This window comes from Orcinus orca, chromosome 4 (genome assembly GCF_937001465.1).
Source record: "Orcinus orca chromosome 4, mOrcOrc1.1, whole genome shotgun sequence".
In the NCBI taxonomy this organism is placed as follows: domain Eukaryota; kingdom Metazoa; phylum Chordata; class Mammalia; order Artiodactyla; family Delphinidae; genus Orcinus; species Orcinus orca.
In genome coordinates this window covers 42,524,224-42,533,469 of record NC_064562.1, presented here as the reverse complement: position 1 = coordinate 42,533,469, position 9,246 = coordinate 42,524,224, and the positions used below count along the sequence as shown (strand labels likewise).

At 34.8% G+C, this 9,246-nt stretch overlaps 1 protein-coding gene across 2 annotated transcripts in view; it reads right to left on the bottom strand.

The window, feature by feature from the left end:
- Window positions 1–2,490: 2,490 nt before the first annotated feature.
- The window catches only part of LIN54 (lin-54 DREAM MuvB core complex component), a 76,188-nt gene continuing 69,432 nt past the window's right edge, over window positions 2,491–9,246 (bottom strand). For both annotated transcript variants that reach the window (XM_012537578.3, XM_033409973.2), the window contains exons 12-13: window positions 7,996–8,198; window positions 2,491–5,287 (exon numbers count right to left, since the gene is read on the bottom strand). In XM_012537578.3, the coding sequence (XP_012393032.1) occupies window positions 5,086–5,287; window positions 7,996–8,198 (405 nt within the window). In that variant the 3' untranslated portion in view covers window positions 2,491–5,085. The remainder of the gene's footprint in view (window positions 5,288–7,995; window positions 8,199–9,246) is intronic.

Below are 9,246 nucleotides of genomic sequence, written 5' to 3'. Positions count from 1 at the left end.
ATGAAAAGTTCTAGTTCTTCTGCTTCCTCCCTAGCTCTTGGTATTGTCAGGGTTTTGTTTTGAATTAGCCATTCTAATGGGTGTGCAGTGATACGTCACTGTGGCTTTCAGTTCCATTTTTCTAATGACTAATGATGCTGAACATCTTTTCATAGGCTTATGTGCCATTCACAGTCTTCTTAGGTGAAATGTCTGTTCAAGTCTCTTCCCCATATTTTAAGGAAGGTTGGTTGTTTTCTTATTGAATGTTAGTTATATATTCTGGATACAAGTGCATTATCAAATGAGTCCTGCAAATACCTTCTCCCAGTCTGTGGCTTTTTATTTTTACTGAGGTGTAGTTGATGTACAGTATTAGTTTAAGGTGTACAACATAGTGGTTCACAATTTTTAAAGGTTATAATGTGGCTTTTACTTTTTCAGTGTTTTGAAGAACAGACATTAATTTTGATAAGTCTAATTTATTGACTCTTTTTTCTTTTAGGGATCATACTTCTTAGTTTCGTCTAAACCAAGGACACAGATTTTTCTTCCTGTTTTCTTGTAGATATTTTGCAGTTTTAGGTTTTGCATTTAGGTTATGATCTATTTTCAGTTGATTTTGGTGTGTCGTATAAGTTCATATTTTCACATATTGATGGTATCCCAGCACCATTTGTTAAAGGGCTATCCTTTTCCAGTGAATTACCTTTGATCCCTTGTCAAAAATTGACCACATAAATATGGATCTATTTCTGGGCTCTCTATTCTGTTCCCTTGATCCATGGATCTTTCATCAATACCACATTATCTTGATTAGCCTTATATAAGTCTTGAAGTCAGGTAGGAATCCTCAAACTTCGTTCTTTTTTTTTTTTTGCGGTACCCAGGCCTCTCACTGTTGTGACCTCTCCCATTGCGGAGCGCAGGCTCAGCAGCCATGGCTCACGGGCCCAGCTGCTCTGCAGCATGTGGGATCTTCCCGGACCGGGGCAGGAACCCGTGTTCCCTGCATCGGCAGGCGGACTCTCAACCACTGTGCCACCAGGGAAGCCCAAACTTTGTTCTTTTTAAAAAAATGTTTGGCTATTCTAGTACCTTTCCATATAAATTTTATAATCAGCTTGTTTTTACAAAAATTCCTGCTGGGATTTTGACTGGAGTTACGTTGAATCTATAGATTAATTTGGGGAGAAATGATATCTTAATAACTAATGTTCCAATCCATGAATATGATAATATGTATATATTTTTGAAGGTCGTCTTTGATTTTTTTATATCAATGTTTTTCTACATTTCACATACAGATCTTATACATATTTTTGTACATTTCATGTTTTGTGGTGCTACTATAAATGCTAATTTTAGAATTTCAGTTTCTAAGTGTTCATTGCTACTACATAGAAATACACTTTTGCATACTAATGTTGCTAAACCCACTTATTAGTTCTGGTACCTTTTTATTAAGATCCTTTGACTTTCCTATATAGGCAATCACATCACACCATCCACAAATAGATACTGTCATATTTATTCATTCCCAATCTATAATTTTTGTTAAAAAAAAAAACAAATTTATTGTACAGTGACCTCAGACACAAAGTTTTAGAGGAGGGTTTTGTTCCCAGTCTTAGGGGGAAGCATTCAGTCTTCACTATTCATATGATGTTAGCTGTAGGCTTTTTTGGTTGAGGATCCCTTCTATTCCTAATTTGCTGAAGAGTTTTTTTTTTTTTTTAAATCATAAATGGGTGTTGAATTTTGTCAGAGGATTTTCTGCACCTTTTTGGAAAAAAAACTTTTTGAGATATAATTTACATACCACAGTATTCACCCTTTTAAAGCATATAATCTAGTAGTACTTGGTATATTCAAAAGGTGGTTTTCTGCAATTTTTGAGATGGTCATGTAGTTTTTGTTTTGTATGCTGACACACTGAACTACATGGATTTCTTTGAATGTTCGGTCAACTTTTTATTTCTGGGATAAACCCAACCTAGTCATGATTTTTTTTTTTTTTTTACATATTGCCAGATTTCATTTACTAATATACTAAACTACAGAGTTACACTAAAGTCTGTGGCTTTAAACATTACCCTGCATATACCCTTATGGCTTTTGAATAAACTAAAAATGCCTTAAATGCTTTCATAAGACAATTTTTAAACAAAATTTTAATTAAAGCCTTTATATCTTAACATCTTATAAAATCACTTGGATTATAAAAAGCTCACATTTGGTCTATAGATAAGGACAAAATGTGCATTAAAGAAGCCCTAACAAGGAAAAAAAAGTCCTAAGTTATTTACATAATGAAAAATAACTACAATAGTCAAGGCTTTCTAGCTGGTTGGCTTCCCTCTCCTTTGGGCTGCTGCTCCAGAATTCCTTTATAAAACACATAAGGGATGCAATATGATCACAGGGCTGGAGGTCCTGGTTTGAAGCTGCATTTACATAAGAAGCATTCATTTTCTTAGCTATTTGTGTTATAAAATAATAAAAATAGAAAACTTTTCTAAAGGTATTTTTATTCACATTTTACATAAGACTGAGAAAATGTCAGTTGTCCATATCAAAGAATGGGGAAGCCAAAACAGTAGTCTCTCCCCCAAGGTCACTGCTCCGCTTGTTTTTTTTCCCTGTAACATTAAGTTTCTGTTTCCCATAATAGTCCAGAGGTAAGACCTACAGGTTGCTTTTAGTTCTTGAGAGAAAAGGAAATTAAGAAAGGTGCTCATCATAAGAACATCAAACATTAAGAGAAAAGAGTTTCTGCCCTTAAAAGAAACAGTGGAAAAAAGACAAGACATATTCTCATTTCAAAGCAATTTATAGTTAATGATAACTGGGCAAAATGATAGATTTATTTTTTAGTTGTGTGCTTTCAGAAGTAATGTCAAATTTACTTAATAGCAGATATTTTAAAAGGTTTCTTGCATCTTAAATGGTTAAAAGTGGTGTTATTAAAGAAAAAATGCAAACCCTTTTTTTACAGAATAGTATAAATGTTTATTTTCTGTATGATTTACTTTGCTGTCCTGTTTTTACAATATAGAAAAGTGTATTCTTTGAATAGCTCTAGTAAATATAAATTTAATCTTTCTACTTTGGGATGTAAATAGAGCTAAAAAATTATATACCCAACCCTCCCCAAATAGTCTTTTAAAATTGTTGAATTAATGTGGATATTAATCTTGTTCAGCAATTTGATGCAAATGCCTAAATACAAAAAGTTGTTTAGTAAGTACTACACAGGAAGGAAAAGTCTTAATACTTTAGATAGCTTCCTGAAAATCAGAAAAACTAGTAGCATTTGATTGCACCTTCAAATTTTTACAAGCAAAACATTCTCAAGCAATGCCATCATACATAATCTACAACTGTAATCCAAATTTCACAAACATTTTATGCACACTGTATATAAATACACATCACAAAGGTGCAATTAGAATTAAACACAGAATATATACAGAATGAACAAAGTTTAGGTTTAGACAAAAAAGGTACTGTAATCTTTTGAAAAATAACTTGATTAGATATTATTTTATCCTCTTACACTAGTTTACATTTTTACAAATTTTAATTAAACATACTAGATTGAGGTGCTAAGAATGTTTGCACTATCTACATTTAAAGTTACTGCACTATAATTTTATAAATCCAAATTTTAAAAGGAAGATGCTTAATGAATAACGGAATCTTTTTTGGATTACTTAATTTCTATTGCCTATATCTTGCATGTTCATATGAACATATATACACACTTAATACATACAACTATAGATTCCTTGTAGGAAATGTAATAATCATATACTACTAATTACTGAGGATTAAGGTACCTAGCAAAATGCCTGAATTCCAACATGGTTTTTTCTCATCATAAAATCCAGAGTCCTATTATAACAGGCTCTTAAATTCATAAAGCTTTTGAATTCTGAATTACTGAAAATGATTTAGGTTATCTTAGTAATTATATGAAAACACTCATTCCTTTAGCTAACCAAATCACTGGCTAAAAATAATGCCATAATAAGCTTCCCTTATAAAAAGAAATCCCACTACAATTTTGAAAGCTTTGTTAGGAGGCCCCTTTCAGTAAATCAAGTAAGAGTCATAGATTGGTTTGAAACATCTTAGTTCAAAAGTCTATAAAAAGAACTGTTTGTATAGATGAAAACTCCTTCTCTAAATTCATCTCTTAGAGCTTCAATATTCTTTATTTCTCCATCCAAGCCAAATTTGTTAACTGGTAATTATGTAAGGTTCTATTTTATCACTACATAATCATAATGTTTACTTCTATTCATATGCACCGCTCATTTTAATAGTACCCCTTAATCACTGACAGTTTATTATTTCAAATACATACCGCCTCCTTGAAAGAAAATGGAAACATCCCAGAGCATTTCTTAGTCACTTCTTATTATAGAAACAAATTGTCTGCCCTTTGAGAATTATTTTCTGTCCGTTAACACTTTATATGTTTTTTAAAAAAACAAAATAACTTTTTTAAAGTGTGCCTACAGAGTACTTCCCCTTCTGACAATTCCCAAAGTGACAACAGGATATATTCCAGAATCCACCCTAAAATGTTGATTTTTCTTAAAAAGATAGTGCTTTTCTAAACACAAAATGTCATTTGAATATGTTTCATAAGACATCGTTTATGTAGACATAATATCTGCTTATATTCTAGATCTAGTACCAAAGAATGACCGGGTAATACCAGTGCTTCTTTGGCTTTTCCTACTGGAACAAAGTCATACAACGCCATACATTATAAATTATATAATAGTAATTTATAAATGTTCTTTGTCAATAGAATGAGGACAGAACATCTAGTTCTTAAGAAACCCAAGCAAATTAAAAATCCATATAATACAATAAAGAAAAATTCAATTTAGAAGGGGCATAAGCAGATTTAACTAAGATTTAAAATGTAATTTCCTCGTTTAAAATTTCTCCTCTTTCAATATTATAATTTCAGGTCTCACAAGACTGAATTAACAATACAATAATTGTTAAACTATCTTCCAGAAAATCAAGTGTCCCTGCACCTTCAATTTTCTGTACAGTTCGATTTATCAGTCTTTTGTGCAAGAGTTAGCAATTCATGGCACAAGGGTCACTTTTTGCTTTTCCTGCAGAGTTGATGACGCTCATCAAACATCGCCCGAATTCCTCAAGTATCATCCGTTCAGCTGCTGCCTTTGATTTCCCCTTCTTGTCTGCCTGCTCTGCCTGGGCAAGAAGGCAATTACACGTGGCTTCAGCTACTTCCTTAGTGACAAACGTAAATGGCAATCTGAAATGATTTTTAAGAAAGAGAGAGATGATGATGGTGTTGAATAACAGCAAGAGTGGCTGACATTCTTTCACCTAGAAATCTCTGTCGACATTTTCACAATTCAGCAAGCACACTGAACATCACAGTATGTGCGATGAACAAAAGCACATCCCAGAGAGTTTTTAAAAAGTTAGACCTGGGCTTCCCTGGTGGTGCAGCAGTTAAGAATCCGCCTGCCAAGGCAGGGGACACGGGTTCGTGCCCCGGTCCGGGAAGATTCCACATGCCGCGGAGCGGCTAGGCCCATGAGCCATGGCCGCTGAGCCTGCGCGTCTGGAGCCTGTGCTCCGCAACGGGAGAGGCCACAACAGTGAGAGGCCCGCGTACCGCAAAAAAAAAAAAAAAAAAAATTATATATAACGTTTTACGTAAAATACATATAACCTAGACAAAGTTACCTGGTTAACAGAAACGTAACTCTACATGTTAACTGGATACTGCTATAACAAAAGTCCTCCTGATTCATGTATATAAGCTCTGAGTGCAGTTTTTGTTTTATTTACTGTTGTTTCTGCACTGCCTACAACAGTGCCTGACACAGAGACACCCCATGAATATTTGCTGAATGAATGAATAATATTGGAAATTGAAAGCACTATCTCCTGGACAACATGGAAAATAAAGCACTTCCCCATAGTCCCATATAATGTTTGTGAAAAAAAAAAAGCGCGCCAAAATTTTGCATTATTCCATGATATCAAAAACGAAACAACAGGGACACCAGATGCTGTTCTGTACATGGAGTTTATTCATAAAGACCTGAACTATTGAGTATTAAAGCAGAGGAATCCATCCCGAGGCTAGTTATATGTAGCCAAGTCGTAGAGCCTAAGAAACAAAACCAGGTAACCTAATCTAACCAGTAACTCAACAACCTGTAAGTAAGCAGTCACTGATAGAAGGAAACTGCAAAACAAAATGAATGAAGTCTGGGACTTCCCTGGTGGTGCAGTGGTTAAGAATCTGCCTGCCAATGCAGGGGACAAGGGTTCGATCCCTGGTCCAGGAAGATCCCACATGCCGCGGAGCAGCTAAGTCCAAGAGCCACAACTACTGAGCCCACGTGCCTAGAGCCCATGCTCTGCAACAAAGAGAAGCCACCACCATGAGAAGCCCGCGACGCAAGGAAGAGTAGCCCCCGCTCGCCACAACTGGAGAAAGCCTGTGCGCAGCAACAAAGACCCAACGCAGCCAAAAATAAATAAATAAATAAATTTTAAAACAAGAACAACAACAAAATGAATGAAGTCTGAACTTAAGGCCCACTATGACAAGATAGGGTGACAGGATTTAGGCTGCTATACATTTGTATAGAAATCTTTAAAATATAAAAAGCATTTTAAATTAGAAAATATAATATTAAAATATTACAATAAAGTTAATATTACAATAATATTGAAAAAGTAATTAATAGTGTATAACAGTAGCACTCATTATATAGTATTTGGAAACTACAGGAAAGAAAATGGAAAAAAAAAATCAAATTTCTGCCACTCAAAGGCAAAAGCTTGTTAATACGCTAGTAGGACTTCTTTAATACAGTTTTTTTATACTTAGTTTTGATAACAGTGCATAATTTTGTGTTCTTTCACACTTCATAATAACAGATATCTTCCCAAGTTGAAAAATTAATTGTAAATATTTTAGTGTAGCAATATCTTTAATCTCCTCATAGAGATTAGACTTAATAACCTAAGGTTTACTGAAAGCAGATGACCAGAAAGGACCCTTTGTGATACCCCTCATTAAGGTGTCTGTCCATTTCCACTTCATTCAATCAAGAACATTTTGCTGATTATACTCCAGTTACAAGAAAGAGTTCTTTAGAACTAATATCTGAAATATTTTGTACAAAAGCCTTACTTTTATAAGTTTTATAAGTTGGATCTTATTTCAACTTTGGCATTTTAAATGAAATACCATTTTCAAGGCTCATTCCATTTAATAATTCCTCAGATTAACCTCTAACAAACTCTCTAATACAAATTCAAGTCAGCATGCTATGTGCAATGGGCCCTGCCAAGCTGTGCTTTACTCCTCAGAGCCACGTGAAAAGGGTGATGTGAAGGATAAGAAAACCGAGGTAAGGCCCAGAGAGGTGAAGTGCTTGGCAAAATCACAAATTACAACAGAGCACAGACAGGATTTAAACTCAGGTCGGGCTGACTGTAAAGCTCCAGCTTTCCTACTCCAGAGCTCAGCAGTCTAGGGAAATAAGGAGGTACAATAACACAGTGTGTGACAGGCTCTCCAACAGGGTGGGGAAAGTGCCACATGGGCACGGGAAGGTAAGAAGGTAAGAATGTGAAAAAATGTGCATAACAACACAACCAGTAAGAGGTATAAAAATTTTGGTTTTCTTCAAGGTTTGTCAAATTATTCAAATTTTTGTCAAATTATTCAAATTTCCCTCATCTTATTAGGGAGAAATCCAATTAAATTAAGCACAGTGACCTAATACACTACTGTGCATTTTAGAACTGTACGATATATCTGACAGTGATTTTTCTGTTACTTTTAAATTCCTTTACAAGTAATTAAAGATAGAAAATGCAAAAGGCAGGTGTGCAACAACCAAAAGTATGAGCCCAATTTTGCCCCAAAAAAGAAACTTCACCAAAAATGAATATATCATACTATAAAAAGATATTCAAATATTGACTTACTTTCCTCCTCCGCTATTCAAAGCTGGTGTTGGCCTAGTAAGCAAGTCCGAAATCTGAGAGGATAACTTAGTCTTTGCTGCTGTTTGTTGCTGTACCCTTACTTCGGCTGCATCTGCCAAGTGCATCAATGTCTTTCTTTCTGGGCTTTCTTCAAAATTCTTACAGCCAATACATTTGCATATTGAGGAACACATTATTTTTGCCTAAAAGATTTACAAAAGAAAAGCTTCCAAATCAAAACCAAAAGACATCACTATAGTAGACTCCACAATCAAGTCAATAGGTGACAGAGCTAGCTGGTCAACTGACATAGATAAAATGGAAACATCTCTTGTGACAAACACCAAAGGGGCCAGCTATGCATGTGCATAGGTCCAGTATTCTTGGCCACTCTGAAAGTGGCTATACTATGTTTGTTTGAGGCCTTCCACGCCAATTTTCCCCCACTATAGATTTTCCTCCTGATATGAATAACAAATGTTCTTTTATTAAAAAATGAGTGATACAATATTCAAAAATAAGGGTCATTCAGAATCCAGCCACCTCAATCAAATCACCATTAACATGTTGGTGACCTCCCACTTATGCAAACACACACACAGTATCATATCAAAGGAATTTCACAGACACTATTTTTATTATGAATACCTCCCCCTCCCTAAATAAATCCCCTGTCCAGAGTCCCCAAACCCTTCAACAGTCCGTATTAAACCAGTGTGTCCTTTCATGTAAAGATATATAAACTATATGTATATTTATGAAAAACATAGGCTTTATGTACATATATTAACTCACCAATACAGAAGTCTTTCTGTTTTTTTGTTTGTTTTACATAATCATATACCCACTTTTCTGCATCTTCCTTTTCTCACACTATACTTCATGAAATCCCTCCCTCCAAGTCATCTGGCATAGGCTGAATTCATCCTGTTTAATGACTGGCTATTAATCCCTGGTATGGATGGGCCACATTTTATTTGGGCATTCACTTCTCTACTGATGGTCATTTGTTTTGTTTCCAGTTCTTAAGTTCCACAAACAATGGATAAAAACATTTTTTTGTATATATTACGCTTTTATTTCTATGAGCTAGGTTTCTAGAATTGGGCTCACTGCTCAAAGGGTACATGTATTTTAATTTTAATAGATGTGGCCAGATTGTTTTTTCAAAAGGCTATAACACCTCACATCTCATTAGCAATGGATAAAGGAAGCCTTTCCTACATTCCCTCCAACAATGTATACTATAGC